Source organism: Phytophthora cinnamomi (assembly GCF_018691715.1).
Source record: "Phytophthora cinnamomi strain GKB4 chromosome Unknown Contig27, whole genome shotgun sequence".
Classification (NCBI taxonomy): Eukaryota; Oomycota; class Peronosporomycetes; order Peronosporales; family Peronosporaceae; genus Phytophthora; species Phytophthora cinnamomi.
Genome location: NW_027150960.1, coordinates 599,448 through 617,306, shown reverse-complemented (window position 1 = coordinate 617,306; position 17,859 = coordinate 599,448). Strand labels below are relative to the sequence as shown.

General features: G+C 51.9%; 10 protein-coding genes across 10 annotated transcripts; 6 read left to right on the top strand and 4 right to left on the bottom strand.

Annotated features, from left to right (window-relative positions):
- Positions 1-886: 886 nt before the first annotated feature.
- On the top strand, positions 887-1,492 carry IUM83_03993 (NAD(P)H:quinone oxidoreductase, type IV; the record flags this gene model as incomplete). Its single annotated transcript, XM_067928033.1, has 1 exon — positions 887-1,492. The coding sequence occupies one exon, from the start codon at positions 887-889 to the stop codon at positions 1,490-1,492; it is 606 nt and encodes a 201-aa protein (XP_067793742.1).
- Positions 1,493-2,105: 613 nt separating this feature from the next.
- Positions 2,106-2,978, bottom strand: IUM83_03992 (uncharacterized protein; the record flags this gene model as incomplete). Its single annotated transcript, XM_067928032.1, has 1 exon — positions 2,106-2,978. The coding sequence occupies one exon, from the start codon at positions 2,976-2,978 to the stop codon at positions 2,106-2,108; it is 873 nt and encodes a 290-aa protein (XP_067793743.1).
- A 926-nt stretch (positions 2,979-3,904) lies between these two features.
- On the top strand, positions 3,905-4,510 carry IUM83_03991 (NAD(P)H:quinone oxidoreductase, type IV; the record flags this gene model as incomplete). Its single annotated transcript, XM_067928031.1, has 1 exon — positions 3,905-4,510. The coding sequence occupies one exon, from the start codon at positions 3,905-3,907 to the stop codon at positions 4,508-4,510; it is 606 nt and encodes a 201-aa protein (XP_067793740.1).
- Positions 4,511-5,114: 604 nt separating this feature from the next.
- On the bottom strand, positions 5,115-7,440 carry IUM83_03990 (uncharacterized protein; the record flags this gene model as incomplete). The annotated part of the gene is made up of 2 exons (XM_067928030.1): positions 5,115-5,505; positions 7,436-7,440. 2 exons carry the CDS (start codon positions 7,438-7,440, stop codon positions 5,115-5,117), a joined length of 396 nt encoding a protein of 131 aa, XP_067793741.1.
- IUM83_03989 (Retroelement pol Polyprotein) lies at positions 6,986-7,656 on the top strand (the record flags this gene model as incomplete). Its single annotated transcript, XM_067928029.1, has 2 exons — positions 6,986-7,550; positions 7,652-7,656. 2 exons carry the CDS (start codon positions 6,986-6,988, stop codon positions 7,654-7,656), a joined length of 570 nt encoding a protein of 189 aa, XP_067793961.1.
- Positions 7,657-11,012: 3,356 nt separating this feature from the next.
- On the top strand, positions 11,013-11,888 carry IUM83_03988 (Retrotransposon nucleocapsid protein; the record flags this gene model as incomplete). Its single annotated transcript, XM_067928028.1, has 1 exon — positions 11,013-11,888. One exon carries the CDS (start codon positions 11,013-11,015, stop codon positions 11,886-11,888), a length of 876 nt encoding a protein of 291 aa, XP_067793960.1.
- A 642-nt stretch (positions 11,889-12,530) lies between these two features.
- IUM83_03987 (NAD(P)H:quinone oxidoreductase, type IV) lies at positions 12,531-12,842 on the top strand (the record flags this gene model as incomplete). Its single annotated transcript, XM_067928027.1, has 1 exon — positions 12,531-12,842. One exon carries the CDS (start codon positions 12,531-12,533, stop codon positions 12,840-12,842), a length of 312 nt encoding a protein of 103 aa, XP_067793970.1.
- Positions 12,843-13,466: 624 nt separating this feature from the next.
- On the bottom strand, positions 13,467-14,336 carry IUM83_03986 (uncharacterized protein; the record flags this gene model as incomplete). Its single annotated transcript, XM_067928026.1, has 1 exon — positions 13,467-14,336. The coding sequence occupies one exon, from the start codon at positions 14,334-14,336 to the stop codon at positions 13,467-13,469; it is 870 nt and encodes a 289-aa protein (XP_067793969.1).
- A 928-nt stretch (positions 14,337-15,264) lies between these two features.
- On the top strand, positions 15,265-15,870 carry IUM83_03985 (NAD(P)H:quinone oxidoreductase, type IV; the record flags this gene model as incomplete). Its single annotated transcript, XM_067928025.1, has 1 exon — positions 15,265-15,870. The coding sequence occupies one exon, from the start codon at positions 15,265-15,267 to the stop codon at positions 15,868-15,870; it is 606 nt and encodes a 201-aa protein (XP_067793972.1).
- A 623-nt stretch (positions 15,871-16,493) lies between these two features.
- IUM83_03984 (uncharacterized protein) lies at positions 16,494-17,363 on the bottom strand (the record flags this gene model as incomplete). Its single annotated transcript, XM_067928024.1, has 1 exon — positions 16,494-17,363. The coding sequence occupies one exon, from the start codon at positions 17,361-17,363 to the stop codon at positions 16,494-16,496; it is 870 nt and encodes a 289-aa protein (XP_067793971.1).
- Positions 17,364-17,859: the final 496 nt, after the last annotated feature.

The window sequence follows — 17,859 nt, the reverse complement described above, 5'->3', positions numbered from 1 at the left end:
TCGAATGTTGTCGAATGGGTGTCGAACGCGCAGCGAAATGTTGTGTCGTGTCTCAGACCCTTTTTTGTTTTGGACCTTTAACTCTTCCTAAAAATGTGGTTTCTAGAAAAGGGTCGACACGCTTCAGGAATGGGTACGGTCGTGCGATCCATCGCTACATCCATGGACAGTTACTCTGGAGTGTTTTGCTATGGCAGCATCTTCCCGAAGTCCACGGAACCACCGCCGTGTCGGCACCACCACGGTGGTATACTAAATAACTGGGCTACCGTAATGACTCAAATGAATCGATCCAGCACGCAAGTCATGCAAAAACATGAAGTGAAACGAAATATGACAACGTGGGGTTCGGCCACATTCACCACAAAGCACATTGTGAAATCAAGTCTAAACATGGACATCAAACTGGCATCCCTGCCAACAGATTACGAAAACCCTATTAAAGCAAAACACCGAATAGGAGGTCCTTATAGGACAGCAGAATTTATAAAAGCGACAGTATCCTGTCACTAATTTAAAACCAATAGATAGTATTTCGAAGTCTTTTATCTTTCGGATACGGTTGTTTTGAGATTACGGTTCCCAGTTTTTCGCGCTTGCTATGTTCCAGTATGCGCATTGATAGCAAGATTGTTCGAGTTGTGAGGTATGTGCGCGCCAAAATCCGATAGCGAATACCGTACCGTATTAATAGTGGTCTTCATAATCGTGTTGGTTTACACTTCACCCCATGTGTTTGGTGCCCATGGTCAAGACAACCGGCCGTAGGGTACTCCCGCTCGGCTACGTAGACGGGGTTTCCAACCGGAGAAGACCTTCACTACGAACCATCTCATTCTTCAATCGTCCTCGTGACCAACACAAGAAGTAACTTCTGTCCTCCAACATGAGCGCCAACATCGCCATCGTCTACTACTCCACCTACGGCCACACAGCCACCCTAGCCGAGTCTATCAAGGAAGGCATCAAGTCTGTCCCCGGCGTGACTGCCACGATTTACCAGATCGCAGAGACGCTGTCGGACGAGATTCTGACCAAGACGCACGCGCCGCCCAAGAGGGACTACCCGGTTGCCACCCCGGAGACGCTCAAGGAGGCGGACGGCATTCTGTTCGGCTTCCCGACGCGTTTCGGCGTGTTCCCCCAGCAGGCGAAGGCCCTGATGGACGCGACCGGTCAGTTGTGGTTCGGCGGCGCGTTGGTAGGCAAGCCCGCCGGCACGTTCTTCAGCACGTCCCTGCTGGGAGCTGGTCAGGAGACGACGGCCCTGTCGGCGGTGACCTTCCTGGTCTCGCACGGCATGACCTACGTCCCTCTCGGATATCGCGCCAAGGAGCTTTTCAACGTGGAAGAGATTCACGGTGGCTCTCCCTGGGGCGCAGGCGCGATCGCGGGCCCTCAGAGCGACCGCCAGGTGTCGAAGCTTGAGAAGGACATCGCTGTGACTCAGGGTAAGTCTTTCGCTGAGGTGGTGAAGAAACTGTCGGCTTAGATTGTCTCGGGCATTAAACAAGAGCAAGCGCTACAACTTGGCGACATCGCTCTCGCTACATGTATGCCTTCTAGAGAGTGTAGATAACGAGCAATACACCGTCACGCATTTTCATGAGTTCTAAAGTTGTGCGAGGCATTCGAGATGAACCCGTAGTGAGTCACCGCTGGAGTACATAGGCCCTCTTCGCGGTTGCACAGTATTTGTTGTTCTCTTATTTTTTCTGACAAAAGAACAATAAAAAGCAGTGCTACACACTTCTTGAGTTTATTTCATCGATTCCATGCATATGACTTGTAGTTTTTTTTTTCTTTGTCAAAGAAGCGCTTGCACCTACTACCTACGTAAGTACCAAAGTATCGACTACAATGCAGGTCTTGCGCACCGAATTGTCTGTCAGCAGTCGCTCCGGGCCCATCGTCGGGGAGTTTTTCAGTGGTCGAAGGTTGTCGCTAAGTGGGTTCGCCAACTCGGCCATGCTGGTCACGTCGCTCTACTCCTCCATTGACATGGGAACGGCCTCCATCCGCGCCTTTGAGTTCGCCTTCGCCTCGGGCGACCGCTACTCTTGCTACTGTCTTTGATCCGGCTGCACATGTCGTGGCTGCTGCTACTACTGCTGCTGCTCCTTGATGGTCTTCTTCTGCGCCTCGCCGAACGGCGTCTGCTGCCACAGCACCTCGAACTCCTCGGGCGTGCCGGTCGAGCACACGGCCTCGGTCTGACCCTTGTCGTCCGAGCCCATGCGGTTCCACGTCGTGCGCAGCTTGTTGTCCTCGATCCGGCGCTCGTGCACGGCTTTCAGACGCCCCGCGGAGTCTTCGTAGCGGCGCCGCGTGCTCGTCACGAGCCGGCCCTTGTCGTCCACGACGGACGAGTTGCTGAACGAGTAGGACGAGAAGGCGCGGCGGTACTGGTTGTTCGCGTCGGCCTCGGCCCCTTGCTGGGTCTGCTGTCCGTTGGCACTTGGAGCTGCGATACCTGTTGTGGTCTTCGTGTTGGCGCTGACGCGTGACTGGACGTTAGCCTTGGCCTTGTTGGGGTCGTTGTCCCGGGCTGCCGCCAGGACCTGGGCCGGCAAATTGGTCTGCACGGTGGACTCCCGCTCTTCTGTCTGCGGCTGCGCCGCTGCCATGCGGTGCTGCGTCGCCGGCCTCTGCTCGCGCGCCAGGACGGGCAGGTCCCGGAAGAACTCGTCGTCGTCGTCGTCGGCGTTGATGGGCGCCACCAGCATCTCGCTGTCCACATCGAACGGGAAGCGCGAGTGCGTCGTGAGGTCGGCCATGTGCTCGAGCTCCATCATGGACTGCTCCAGCGACGACATGGGATACCAGAAGTGCGGTCGGACGAGGTCCCACGAGCTGAACATGATTGTGTGTTGTTGTCGAGCTTGCTTGCTGTCTTGGTCGGTTGTGCTTGTGTAGTAGCTGGCAAATTGGTGAATGGGGAGGTACGTGTCGGCTGTAGGCGCTGTCTGGATGGCCATCGTGGCGATCTTCTGCTTCAACGTGCAGGGCGATGTGGTCTCGAATGTTGTCGAATGGGTGTCGAACGCGCAGCGAAATGTTGTGTCGTGTCTCAGACCCTTTTGTTTTGGACCTTTAACTCTTCCTAAAAATGTGGTTTCTAGAAAAGGGTCGACACGCTTCAGGAATGGGTACGGTCGTGCGATCCATCGCTACATCCATGGACAGTTACTCTGGAGTGTTTTGCTATGGCAGCATCTTCCCGAAGTCCACGGAACCACCGCCGTGTCGGCACCACCACGGTGGTATACTAAATAACTGGGCTACCGTAATGACTCAAATGAATCGATCCAGCACGCAAGTCATGCAAAAACATGAAGTGAAACGAAATATGACAACGTGGGGTTCGGCCACATTCACCACAAAGCACATTGTGAAATCAAGTCTAAACATGGACATCAAACTGGCATCCCTGCCAACAGATTACGAAAACCCTATTAAAGCAAAACACCGAATAGGAGGTCCTTATAGGACAGCAGAATTTATAAAAGCGACAGTATCCTGTCACTAATTTAAAACCAATAGATAGTATTTCGAAGTCTTTTATCTTTCGGATACGGTTGTTTTGAGATTACGGTTCCCAGTTTTTCGCGCTTGCTATGTTCCAGTATGCGCATTGATAGCAAGATTGTTCGAGTTGTGAGGTATGTGCGCGCCAAAATCCGATAGCGAATACCGTACCGTATTAATAGTGGTCTTCATAATCGTGTTGGTTTACACTTCACCCCATGTGTTTGGTGCCCATGGTCAAGACAACCGGCCGTAGGGTACTCCCCGCTCGGCTACGTAGACGGGAGTTTCCAACCGGAGAAGACCTTCACTACGAACCATCTCATTCTTCAATCGTCCTCGTGACCAACACAAGAAGTAACTTCTGTCCTCCAACATGAGCGCCAACATCGCCATCGTCTACTACTCCACCTACGGCCACACAGCCACCCTAGCCGAGTCTATCAAGGAAGGCATCAAGTCTGTCCCCGGCGTGACTGCCACGATTTACCAGATCGCAGAGACGCTGTCGGACGAGATTCTGACCAAGACGCACGCGCCGCCCAAGAGGGACTACCCGGTTGCCACCCCGGAGACGCTCAAGGAGGCGGACGGCATTCTGTTCGGCTTCCCGACGCGTTTCGGCGTGTTCCCCCAGCAGGCGAAGGCCCTAATGGACGCGACCGGTCAGTTGTGGTTCGGCGGCGCGTTGGTAGGCAAGCCCGCCGGCACGTTCTTCAGCACGTCCCTGCTGGGAGCTGGTCAGGAGACGACGGCCCTGTCGGCGGTGACCTTCCTGGTCTCGCACGGCATGACCTACGTCCCTCTCGGATATCGCGCCAAGGAGCTTTTCAACGTGGAAGAGATTCACGGTGGCTCTCCCTGGGGCGCAGGCGCGATCGCGGGCCCTCAGAGCGACCGCCAGGTGTCGAAGCTTGAGAAGGACATCGCTGTGACTCAGGGTAAGTCTTTCGCTGAGGTGGTGAAGAAACTGTCGGCTTAGATTGTCTCGGGCATTAAACAAGAGCAAGCGCTACAACTTGGCGACATCGCTCTCGCTATATGTATGCCTTCTAGAGAGTGTAGATAACGAGCAATACACCCGTCACGCATTTTCATGAGTTCTAAAGTTGTGCGAGGCATTCGAGATGAACCCGTAGTGAGTCACCGCTGGAGTACATAGGCCCTCTTCGCGGTTGCACAGTATTTGTTGTTCTCTTATTTTTTCTGACAAAAGAACAATGAAAAGCAGTGCTACACACTTCTTGAGTTTATTTCATCGATTCCATGCATATGACTTGTAGTTTTTTTTTTCTTTGTCAAAGAAGCGCTTGCACCTACTACCTACGTAAGTACCAAAGTATCGACTACAATGCAGGTCTTGCGCACCGAATTGTTCGCTCCGGGCCCATCGTCGGGGAGTTTTTCAGTGGTCGAAGGTTGTGGCTAAGTGGGTTCGCCAACTCGGCCATGCTGGTCACGTCGCTCTACTCCTCCATTGACATGGGAACGGCCTCCATCCGCGCCTTTGAGTTCGCTTCCGCCCCGCGCGACCGCTTCTCTTGTTGCTGTCTTTGATCCGGCTGCACATGTCGTGGCTGCTGCTACTACTGCTGCTGCTCCTTGATGGTCTTCTTCTGCGCCTCGCCGAACGGCGTCTGCTGCCACAGCGCCTCGAACTCCTCGGGCGTGCCGGTCGAGCACACGGCCTCGGTCTGACCCTTGTCGTCCGAGCCCATGCGGTTCCACGTCGTGCGCAGCTTGTTGCCCTCGATCTGGCGCTCGTGCACGGCTTTCAGACGCCCCGCGGAGTCTTCGTAGCGGCGCCGCATGCTCGTCACGAGCCGGCCCTTGTCGTCCACGATGGACGAGTTGCTGAACGAGTAGGACGAGAAGGCGCGGCGGTACTGGTTGTTCGCGTCGGCCTCGGTCCCTTGTTGGGTCTGCTGTCCGTTGGCGCTTGGAGCTGCGATACCTGTTGTGGTCTTCGTGTTGGCGCTGACGCGTGACCCAAGGCGGTGCTAAAATGAATGAATCTGATTGGTCAATCCACTTCAAGTTGAAGTGGGTTGACGTGCGCTATACAAGAGTAAATGTACACGACAGAGATCAAGATCTTCAATCGACCGACTCGACTCGCTACTTCGGCTGACTACTGCTACAGTATCCGGGTTAGGGTTACTGCTTTCGCACTTACTGCTACTCTACGTGTTCCCTGACTTAGCGGCATTAACGCTTTTCGCTAGCCGTAAAGTCTTGCATAATCGACATTAACGCTTTTCGCTAGTCGATTACGCTAACTAGCCTCACGCTTATTGCTAACGGTTAGTTATCCGAAGGATTTGTACTAGTTTAACGCTTTTCGCTTCACTAGTCACCTTCCCGCACGTAAGCCTAGTATATTGCGGAAACCTTTGGCCTTGTATGACCAAGGTGAAAAACCAAAAAAGTAAAAACCTCAACTCAAACCCAGATCCTAATCTACAAGCAGTAGATCGACTTCGTATTAAGGGATTAAACTCAGTTAATCGCCTTGCAAGCTTAACTCACCACTTACAGGACCAGGAGGAGAGTTTTCACTCTAAATCCGAGCGTATACTTTATCGAGAAGCTTGCCGTATCCTAAGTTTACAAGTAGTGCGTATTCATAACACACTCACTACTGTATTCGACCGTGAACTTAAGGAGAGCTCGCGTAAAAGAGCACTTGAAGAGGCTCAACAGGAAGAGCTACTTGTTCAGGGTTTCGATCAGAAGAAATCCAATTACATGGCAAAGCGCCAACGCTTGAATTAGCGCTAAATAGCGTTGTTTAAGTGTTGTTTTAAACTTTTTTCGCATTGTTTTAGTGTAATTGCACTTTGGCTCAGCCAATCAGTAGTTATCTAAACCCCAGCATCCGTATAATTCCGAATTTGAGAATCCGCGTAATTTTCAGTCGTTTCCTGAATTTTCGCGTAATTTTCGGGTAAGCTTTGGCGTAAGCTTCGGGTATTTTCCAGTATATGCCTAAGCGTACTGCTCGTGAGTGGGACGAAGGTCAGCAAAATCGTCGCATTCTCACCATTGAACAAGCCGTTCAACGCGCTTTCACAGTTCGTGCTGCTACCCATTTGCAGTACGAAGTTACTATGACGGAGCATCTCCGTGAAGTTTTCTTTCCGTTTTTCGAAACTCACCTCGACCGTGTTATCGAGCCTGGGTTTGGACTGTTTCTCTTCGAAACCGTCGACATCTTGAACACCTGTGCCAACCGCATCGACACCGAAGTTCGTGCTTTCGTTGATCGCGTTATCAGCATCAAGCGCGCCCGTTTCGAGTAGCTGTTGACAGTGTCGTTGTAGCTCTAGTTCTAGTAGCTAGCAGCTGTACATTCGTAGCGTAACTTTAATCAGCTTTTAGCTCAAGTTACACTATCATGACTTCGTTAAATCCTGGTGGATGGTCTGCTGACCGTCTGACACAGTCTGTGGTCGAAATGGTGCAGAAACAACAAGCACTAATCGACGTTTTGACTTCGCAACGCAAAGAGGTCAAAGTTGAAGGTATAAGCCTACCTCGCTTCTATGGAAACATAGGTGACTCAGTTGAATTGTACTTCGACCAAGTTATTCATTACTTTGAGGCGAAGAACATTGATTGGCAAGATGAGAATCAGAGTAAGCGCATCATTGCCATGATGACTGCCAATTTCAGAGGAAATGCTGCTGCATGGTACATGCTTTGCAGGGATTCCGTCAGTGATGTCCAAGATTTGATCCAGAAGCTCACGAAGGAATTCGTTCCTCCGGATCTTCAGGAGCGCCTTCGAGATCGATTGTACAGTCTCAAGCAAAAACGTTGTTCTAGCTTGGAGGACTACATCTCTCGGTTCCGCGTTGCTATCATGCAAGTCAAGGACATGAGTGAGCTTGACAAGATCACGTACTTCATTCGAGGTCTTGTTAGTCCCACGAAAGAAGAAGTTCAGTATCGTCGTTGCACGACGGTATCTGAGGCTCTCTCAGTTGCACTCGAGTATGACAGATCGCACTTTCGTGCTGGTCCGTTTCAGAAGAGTCGTTGGACACCTCCAAGATCTTTTGGCCGTTCCAACTCCACGTCATTCGCTCGTTCCAACACGGCTCCACAGCGTCCTGCTGAGAATGAACCTGAGCCTATGGAAATCGACACTGGTCATCTCCATAACCCACGCCGTGACAATTATCGTCGCCCTGTTCAGAACAACAACCGTAACAGTGGCAACTCAAAGAAGTGTCGGTATTGTAAGAAGCCTGGTCACACGATTGAACAGTGCTTCAAGCTTCAAAATCGACAGAAGCACGGAACGAATAACAGCTATCAGTCTGACACTAAGCGTGGTCAGTTCGCTGTTCACACTTTGGCAGCAGAAAAGCCAGAGTCTGTTGAAGTTGTTGAGATAAATGATCTCAACGCTGCTACCATCCAGTCACTACCAGCTCCGAATGAGTTGATTCGGAAGCCAGGTCTGTGTGAAGGCAAACGTGTCACCATTATGCTAGACACGGGAGCCACATGCAATGTCATTCGTCCTGGATTGGTGGATACTATTCCTGACACGATGATCTCTCAAGTCACCTTGTTTGACGGAAGCACAACGAAGAAACGTGCCGTTCACAAGGGCAAGGCCACTATTGAGATGGATGGCTATCGATTCAGAGACTTAGAGGTCCTGGAATGGTCTATGAGCCCTGAACACGATGTCATTCTCGGAAAACCTTGGTTTACCAAGTACCAACCAATTATTGATTGGCGTACTCATCACCTGCAGTTCAAACCGCAAGGAATGAAACCAGTGTTGCGCAAGGTAGAAGTATCTGGTGCTGAGTTCAAAGCTAAAGCCAAGCACCATGACTATGATGAGATTTACCGCGTCAAAGTTACTCCAGCTCAACCCGTCACGGAAGAACCACAAGAAATTGTGCCTCTCCTTGATGAGTTTGCTGACGTGTTTCCAGACGTTTTACCCGATGGGTTACCTCCTCATCGACGCGTGGAATTCGAGCTCGACATGAAGTCAGATGCTATGCCAAGCACACGCGCACCTTTTCGGCTCTCGAAGACAGAACAAGATGCCCTTGATCTGTTTGTCGAAGAAAAGTTGAAGAAAGGTTGGATCGAACTATCCGATTCGCCTTGGGTCTCCAACATCTTTGGTATCCCGAAGAAAGACCCGAAATCAGGGAAACAACTTTCTCGAGCTGAGTGGTTACGGTCGGGAAACGCCACGTTACCGATTCGTTGGGTGATTGATTATCGTTGGCTCAACTCGCAAACGATCATCGCCAGAATTCCACTCCCGAGAATTGACGAAACATTTGACAAGATGTATGAATGTATCATCTTCTCAGTCTTGGATCTCGCACAAGGTTACCATCAGATGAGGGTTGCCTTGAAAAGTCGTCAGTACACAGCGTTCCGCACTCATTCTGAGACCTACCAATGGTGTGTTGCGCCAATGGGTCTTGCTGGAATGCCAGGTGTCTGGTCACGTCTTATGCGTGTCCTACTAGGCAAATATCCGTTTATCGTGGTGTATCTGGATGACATTTGTGTATTTTCCAAGAACATGAAGGAGCATCTGCAGCATCTCCGCACGCTCTTCGAAGTGTTACGCAGAGAGAAGCTGTACTCTCATCGTTCGAAATGTCATTTTGGGCAGAATCAAGTTCAGTTTCTGGGTCACACCGTGTCAAGTCAAGGCATTGCGGTGGATTCCAAGAAAACTGAAGTGATCGCCAATTGGCCAATTCCAATGAACCAAAAGCAATTGCAAAGCTTTTGGGTCTCGCAGGCTACTACCGTCGCTTCATTTACAACTACGCGACAATCGCCTTACCGTTTGGACCTCTAGTCAAGAAGGACCATACTTGGAATTGGAATGAAGAGCATGATATCGCCTTCAGCAAGCTGAAATCAGCATTGCAATCCGCCCCAGTCCTGACTTTACCGGATTTCTCTCTTCCGTTCATCGTGACAACCGATGCTTCAGGATATTGTGTTGGTGGAGTACTTTCGCAAAAGCACAACGGACATGATCATCCGTTAGCTTTCCTCTCCAAGAAGTTGGGTGTGCATAAACAAAATTGGCCTACCCATGAGAAGGAACTCTATGCAATTAAGCTGTCGCTGGAAAAATGGCGTCATTACCTCTATGGTCGTCATTTCGACATCTACACGGACAACAGTGCATGTCAGTGGTTGTTACACCACCCGAAGGTTTCCTCGAAGCTTGCACGCTTCTTGACCTTCTTTGCTCAGTTCGACTTCACCCTGCATCACCTGAAAGGATCAATGAATGTCGTAGCTGATGCACTGTCCCGTCCTCCGATGGATTCAACTCCGAATGCGTTGATATCACCACAATTGGATCCGCCAATTGTCTGCTCAATCAGTTTTCAGCATTGTGAGTCTGAAAGTGATAAACCGACATCGAGTTTTCGCGTAATTAGCGATCTACGCACAGTCAATGCTTCGCTATCGACTCCAGATAGTCAAATTGCGACTGTTCCAGCCTCACAGAGTGTTGCGCGTCCCGCTATCAATACAATCAGCTTTCATACGTGTACACCGCAGTGTGACAGTTTTGGATCACGCTACCGTGCACAGCAACATGATGGGGACTCCCAGAAGGTGAATACGACCATGATATCTGCAGCTCTCTCGCCTGTTGAATTTTCGGGGAGGAGATGACGGATGTTCCTGCTGGTCACATCGCCTTACATGATCTTTCCGATGGTCACCTCTACACTCCTGTTCAAGATGCAGAGATTGCCACATCGGTCGTGCAAATGCAACACGCAAGTTCGCTAGGATGGACTTCGAATCTCAAAGAAGAGTTCATCAAAGCCTACCGCACTGATCCTGGATTTCGTGACAAGTATCGTACTCCGCATGATCCATACGTACTCAAGGATCAATTGCTTTATGTGCAATTCACGGACGATAAGGAGTCCAAAATGATGAGACTTTGTGTCCCGAGATCGCAGCGCAATCGTCTAAGAACGAAGATTATTGAGCAATTTCATGATTCCAGTATTGCCGCGCACCCAGGAATTCGTCGTACGTACCTCCGTATCAAGCAATGGTACTACTGGGCGTCGCTTCATGAAGACGTTTCTGATTACGTGCAATGTTGTGAAACATGCACACGTTGGAAGCACAGCAATGCCAAGAAGAATGGCAAGTTGATTCCAATTCCGATTCCAAAGGAATGTTGGGAAGTCGTCTCCATGGATTTCGTTACTGGATTGCCAGAATCAGATGGCTATGATGCTATCATGACCGTCGTGGACAAGTTGTCCAAGCGTCCGATCTACTGTCCCGTTCACACTACTGATGATGCCGAAGAAATCGCTCATTATTTCTTCGACAATGTCGTTCGGCATCATGGAGTGCCTGCAGTGATCATCAGTGATCGTGATCCCAAATTCACATCGCGTTTTTGGAAATCACTCGCGCAGGTCATGGGTGTACAATTGAATATGACAACGTCATATCGCGCTCAAGCTGACGGCCAAACCGAACGTCAAAACCTGGTACTAGAAGACGCACTTCGTTGCATGGTCTCGTATCATGGTGATGACTGGGCTGCCAAGTTTGGAACGATTGAGTATGCTCATGCCACGCTAGTCAGTGCCTCTACAGGACTTTCGCCATTTGAAGTAGACACAGGGCGTCAGGAACGCAATCCCTTCGGAACTTTTCCTACGCTGTCTACCACAGTTCAAGTACAACAAGGACTGTCTGAGTATGCAAATCGCTTCAAGGACGAACGTGACAAGATTATTGGCAAAGCCAAGGAGCACTTACTCAAGGCTCAAGCATCGCAAAAGAAGTACTACGATCAACACCGTAGCAAGGTGCAATTCAAGGAAGGAGATTTGGTTATGCTGGATACACGCCGTATTCCACTCAAGCATGCTGCGAAAGACATTGACGTCAAACGTGCAAAGTTAGCCGCTCGTAAAGTTGGTCCGTTCGTTATCAAGCGCATGATCAACGACAACGCTGCTCGTCTGATTTTGCCACGCAGTATGAAGTCACTGAACCCTACTTTCAACGTAGACGTTCTCAGCCATTACGTCTCCAACCCGGACAAGTTTGAGACTCGTGTTCTTCCGAAAGCATCTCGCATCATCACGAATGAAGACACTGGAGAAGACCTCCACATTGTCGAGAAACTTCTACGCAAGCGTCAGTTCAATCGCAAGATTGAGTGGCTTGTCAAGTGGCATGGTCTCCCAGATCACGAATCTTCGTGGGAACTCGAGAAAGACATCAAACACGTCTCTCACTGGAAAGTTCTCGTCGACGACTTCAAGCGCCGTCAACGTGAAGTCAAACCCGGGAGGATGTAAGGACCGAGACGTGACGAGCACGTCAAGGCCCGCACATCTAAACTACAACATCCACTACGCAAAGACAAGTGGGTAAGTAAGGAACATGCACTAGGGTGCATGATCTCTGTCGTGTACATTTACTCTTGTATAGCGCACGTCAACCCACTTCAACTTGAAGTGGATTGACCAATCAGATTCATTCATTTTAGCACCGCCTTAGGCCCTGGCCCAGACGACCGGCCACAAGGCCTTAACCAACTAATATCACTTTGCAATTTACGTCCAACTACCTACACGTTTCCACATCGCGGTACATCTTCACTCGCGGCCTTCTACGTGTCAAGCCTTACAGTTCGGCTTCCCGACGCGTTTCGGTGTGTTCCCCCAGCAGGCGAAGGCCCTGATGGACGCGACCTGTAATGGTACTAGCGCTCACGACGGAAAATTGAAGAGTGACATTGAGTTTTAACTGTCGCTAGCATGTTGCTGCACTACCCTGTTGTAGCTACGTCCGCTAAACTATCGACAAAAACTTCTTCTCAACTGTCATTGGTCAAGTTATCAATTGACGTGTACGCCAAATGTACCAATTGATAATTTACGTATGAAGAAATTGACGAATCATGCATAGTTACATGAATCCGTCACACGACCGGTCAGTTGTGGTTCGGCGGCGCGTTGGTAGGCAAGCCCGCCGGCACGTTCTTCAGCACGTCCCTGCTGGGAGCTGGTCAGGAGACGACGGCCCTGTCGGCGGTGACCTTCCTGGTCTCGCACGGCATGACCTACGTCCCTCTCGGATATCGCGCCAAGGAGCTTTTCAACGTGGAAGAGATTCACGGTGGCTCTCCCTGGGGCGCAGGCGCGATCGCGGGCCCTCAGAGCGACCGCCAGGTGTCGAAGCTTGAGAAGGACATCGCTGTGACTCAGGGTAAGTCTTTCGCTGAGGTGGTGAAGAAACTGTCGGCTTAGATTGTCTCGGGCATTAAACAAGAGCAAGCGCTACAACTTGGCGACATCGCTCTCGCTATATGTATGCCTTCTAGAGAGTGTAGATAACGAGCAATACACCCGTCACGCATTTTCATGAGTTCTAAAGTTGTGCGAGGCATTCGAGATGAACCCGTAGTGAGTCACCGCTGGAGTACATAGGCCCTCTTCGCGGTTGCACAGTATTTGTTGTTCTCTTATTTTTTCTGACAAAAGAACAATGAAAAGCAGTGCTACACACTTCTTGAGTTTATTTCATCGATTCCATTCATATTACTTGTACTACGTAGTAGTTTTTTTTTCTTATCAAAGAAGCGGCTTCGTGCCTACTACCTACGTAAGTACTAAAGTATCGACTACAATGCAGGTCTTGCGCACCGAATTGTCTGTCAGCAGTCGCTCCGGGCCCATCGTCGGGGAGTTTTTCAGTGGTCGAAGGTTGTCGCTAAGTGGGTTCGCCAACTCGGCCATGCTGGTCACGTCGCTCTACTCCTCCATTGACATGGGAACGGCCTCCATCCGCGCCTTTGAGTTCGCCTTCGCCTCGGGCGACCGCTACTCTTGCTACTGTCTTTGATCCGGCTGCACATGTCGTGGCTGCTGCTACTACTGCTGCTGCTCCTTGATGGTCTTCTTCTGCGCCTCGCCGAACGGCGTCTGCTGCCACAGCGCCTCGAACTCCTCGGGCGTGCCGGTCGAGCACACGGCCTCGGTCTGACCCTTGTCGTCCGAGCCCATGCGGTTCCACGTCGTGCGCAGCTTGTTGTCCTCGATCCGGCGCTCGTGCACGGCTTTCAGACGCCCCGCGGAGTCTTCGTAGCGGCGCCGCGTGCTCGTCACGAGCCGGCCCTTGTCGTCCACGACGGACGAGTTGCTGAACGAGTAGGACGAGAAGGCGCGGCGGTACTGGTTGTTCGCGTCGGCCTCGGTCCCTTGTTGGGTCTGCTGTCCGTTGGCGCTTGGAGCTGCGATACCTGTTGTGGTCTTCGTGTTGGCGCTGACGCGTGACTGGACGTTAGCCTTGGCCTTGTTGGGGTCGTTGTCCCGGGCTGCCGCCAGGACCTGGGCCGGCAAATTGGTCTGCACGGTGGACTCCCGCTCTTCTGTCTGCGGCTGCGCCGCTGCCATGCGGTGCTGCGTCGCCGGCCTCTGCTCGCGCGCCAGGACGGGCAGGTCCCGGAAGAACTCGTCGTCGTCGTCCGCGTTGATGGGCACCACCAGCATCTCGCTGTCCACATCGAACGGGAAGCGCGAGTGCGTCGTGAGGTCGGCCATGTGCTCGAGCTCCATCATGGACTGCTCCAGCGACGACATGGGATGCCAGAAGTGCGGTCGGACGAGGTCCCACGAGCTGAACATGATTGTATGTTGTTGTCGAGCTTGCTTGCTGTCTTGGTCGGTTGTGCTTGTGTAGTAGCTGGCAAATTGGTGAATGGGGAGGTACGTGTCGGCTGTAGGCGCTGTCTGGATGACCATCGCGGCGATCTTCTGCTTCAACGTGCAGGGCGATGTGGTCTCGAATGTTGTCGAATGGGTGTCGAACGCGCAGCGAAATGTTGTGTCGTGTCTCAGACCCTTTTTTGTTTTGGACCTTTAACTCTTCCTTAAAATGTTGTTTCTAGAAAAGGGTCGACACGCTTCAGGAATGGGTACGGTCGTGCGATCCATCGCTACATCCATGGACAGTTACTCTGGAGTGTTTTGCTATGGCAGCATCTTCCCGAAGTCCACGGAACCACCGCCGTGTCGGCACCACCACGGTGGTATACTAAATAACTGGGCTACCGTAATGACTCAAATGAATCGATCCAGCACGCAAGTCATGCAAAAACATGAAGTGAAACGAAATATGACAACGTGGGGTTCGGCCACATTCACCACAAAGCACATTGTGAAATCAAGTCTAAACATGGACATCAAACTGGCATCCCTGCCAACAGATTACGAAAACCCTATTAAAGCAAAACACCGAATAGGAGGTCCTTATAGGACAGCAGAATTTATAAAAGCGACAGTATCCTGTCACTAATTTAAAACCAATAGATAGTATTTCGTAGTCTTTTATCTTTCGGATACGGTTGTTTTGAGATTACGGTTCCCAGCTTTTCGCGCTTGCTATGTTCCGGTATGCGCATTGATAGCAAGATTGTTCGAGTTGTGAGGTATGTGCGCGCCAAAATCCGATAGCGAATACCGTACCGTATTAATAGTGGTCTTCATAATCGTGTTGGTTTACACTTCACCCCATGTGTTTGGTGCCCATGGTCAAGACAACCGGCCGTAGGGTACTCCCCGCTCGGCTACGTAGACGGGGGTTTCCAACCGGAGAAGACCTTCACTACGAACCATCTCATTCTTCAATCGTCCTCGTGACCAACACAAGAAGTAACTTCTGTCCTCCAACATGAGCGCCAACATCGCCATCGTCTACTACTCCACCTACGGCCACACAGCCACCCTAGCCGAGTCTATCAAGGAAGGCATCAAGTCTGTCCCCGGCGTGACTGCCACGATTTACCAGATCGCAGAGACGCTGTCGGACGAGATTCTGACCAAGACGCACGCGCCGCCCAAGAGGGACTACCCGGTTGCCACCCCGGAGACGCTCAAGGAGGCGGACGGCATTCTGTTCGGCTTCCCGACGCGTTTCGGCGTGTTCCCCCAGCAGGCGAAGGCCCTGATGGACGCGACCGGTCAGTTGTGGTTCGGCGGCGCGTTGGTAGGCAAGCCCGCCGGCACGTTCTTCAGCACGTCCCTGCTGGGAGCTGGTCAGGAGACGACGGCCCTGTCGGCGGTGACCTTCCTGGTCTCGCACGGCATGACCTACGTCCCTCTCGGATATCGCGCCAAGGAGCTTTTCAACGTGGAAGAGATTCACGGTGGCTCTCCCTGGGGCGCAGGCGCGATCGCGGGCCCTCAGAGCGACCGCCAGGTGTCGAAGCTTGAGAAGGACATCGCTGTGACTCAGGGTAAGTCTTTCGCTGAGGTGGTGAAGAAACTGTCGGCTTAGATTGTCTCGGGCATTAAACAAGAGCAAGCGCTACAACTTGGCGACATCGCTCTCGCTACATGTATGCCTTCTAGAGAGTGTAGATAACGAGCAATGCACCCGTCACGCATTTTCATGAGTTCTAAAGTTGTGCGAGGCATTCGAGATGAACCCGTAGTGAGTCACCGCTGGAGTACATAGGCCCTCTTCGCGGTTGCACAGTATTTGTTGTTCTCTTATTTTTTCTGACAAAAGAACAATGAAAAGCAGTGCTACACACTTCTTGAGTTTATTTCATCGATTCCATTCATATTACTTGTACTACGTAGTAGTTTTTTTTCTTATCAAAGAAGCGGCTTCGTACCTACTACCTACGTAAGTACCAAAGTATCGACTACAATGCAGGTCTTGCGCACCGAATTGTCTGTCAGCAGTCGCTCCGGGCCCATCGTCGGGGAGTTTTTCAGTGGTCGAAGGTTGTCGCTAAGTGGGTTCGCCAACTCGGCCATGCTGGTCACGTCGCTCTACTCCTCCATTGACATGGGAACGGCCTCCATCCGCGCCTTTGAGTTCGCCTTCGCCTCGGGCGACCGCTACTCTTGCTACTGTCTTTGATCCGGCTGCACATGTCGTGGCTGCTGCTACTACTGCTGCTGCTCCTTGATGGTCTTCTTCTGCGCCTCGCCGAACGGCGTCTGCTGCCACAGCGCCTCGAACTCCTCGGGCGTGCCGGTCGAGCACACGGCCTCGGTCTGACCCTTGTCGTCCGAGCCCATGCGGTTCCACGTCGTGCGCAGCTTGTTGTCCTCGATCTGGCGCTCGTGCACGGCTTTCAGACGCCCCGCGGAGTCTTCGTAGCGGCGCCGCGTGCTCGTCACGAGCCGGCCCTTGTCGTCCACGACGGACGAGTTGCTGAACGAGTAGGACGAGAAGGCGCGGCGGTACTGGTTGTTCGCGTCGGCCTCGGTCCCTTGTTGGGTCTGCTGTCCGTTGGCGCTTGGAGCTGCGATACCTGTTGTGGTCTTCGTGTTGGCGCTGACGCGTGACTGGACGTTAGCCTTGGCCTTGTTGGGGTCGTTGTCCCGGGCTGCCGCCAGGACCTGGGCCGGCAAATTGGTCTGCACGGTGGACTCCCGCTCTTCTGTCTGCGGCTGCGCCGCTGCCATGCGGTGCTGCGTCGCCGGCCTCTGCTCGCGCGCCAGGACGGGCAGGTCCCGGAAGAACTCGTCGTCGTCGTCCGCGTTGATGGGCGCCACCAGCATCTCGCTGTCCACATCGAACGGGAAGCGCGAGTGCGTCGTGAGGTCGGCCATGTGCTCGAGCTCCATCATGGACTGCTCCAGCGACGACATGGGATACCAGAAGTGCGGTCGGACGAGGTCCCACGAGCTGAACATGATTGTATGTTGTTGTCGAGCTTGCTTGCTGTCTTGGTCGGTTGTGCTTGTGTAATAGCTGGCAAATTGGTGAATGGGGAGGTACGTGTCGGCTGTAGGCGCTGTCTGGATGACCATCGCGGCGATCTTCTGCTTCAACGTGCTGGGCGATGTGGTCTCGAATGTTGTCGAATGGGTGTCGAACGCGCAGCGAAATTTTGTGTCGTGTCTCAGACCCTTTTTTGTTTTGGACCTTTAACTCTTCCTTAAAATGTGGTTTCTAGAAAAGGGTCGACACGCTTCAGAAATGGGTACGGTCGTGTGTCAGCTCGAATCAATATCTTATGATCTCGGCGATCGGCGTGCCAGACCCAACCATCTCGCTGTAACTCGGCATGTATCCTGTCGGTCCCTGTGTGGTCTGGTTGTTGTAGTCGTCTTGACTGACAAAATAGAGGTGTTGTTTGTGAATATCGCGCTGGGAGTCGGCGAGGTATTCAACACGCTCGGACAACCATGAGAAAATACTAACAACGGATGTCCTTCACCGTCAGAACCAGCATATCTGTTTGCGTTTGATTGAAATTTGTACCCACCCACTCAATTGCACGAGGGCACAGACCACTACATTCCC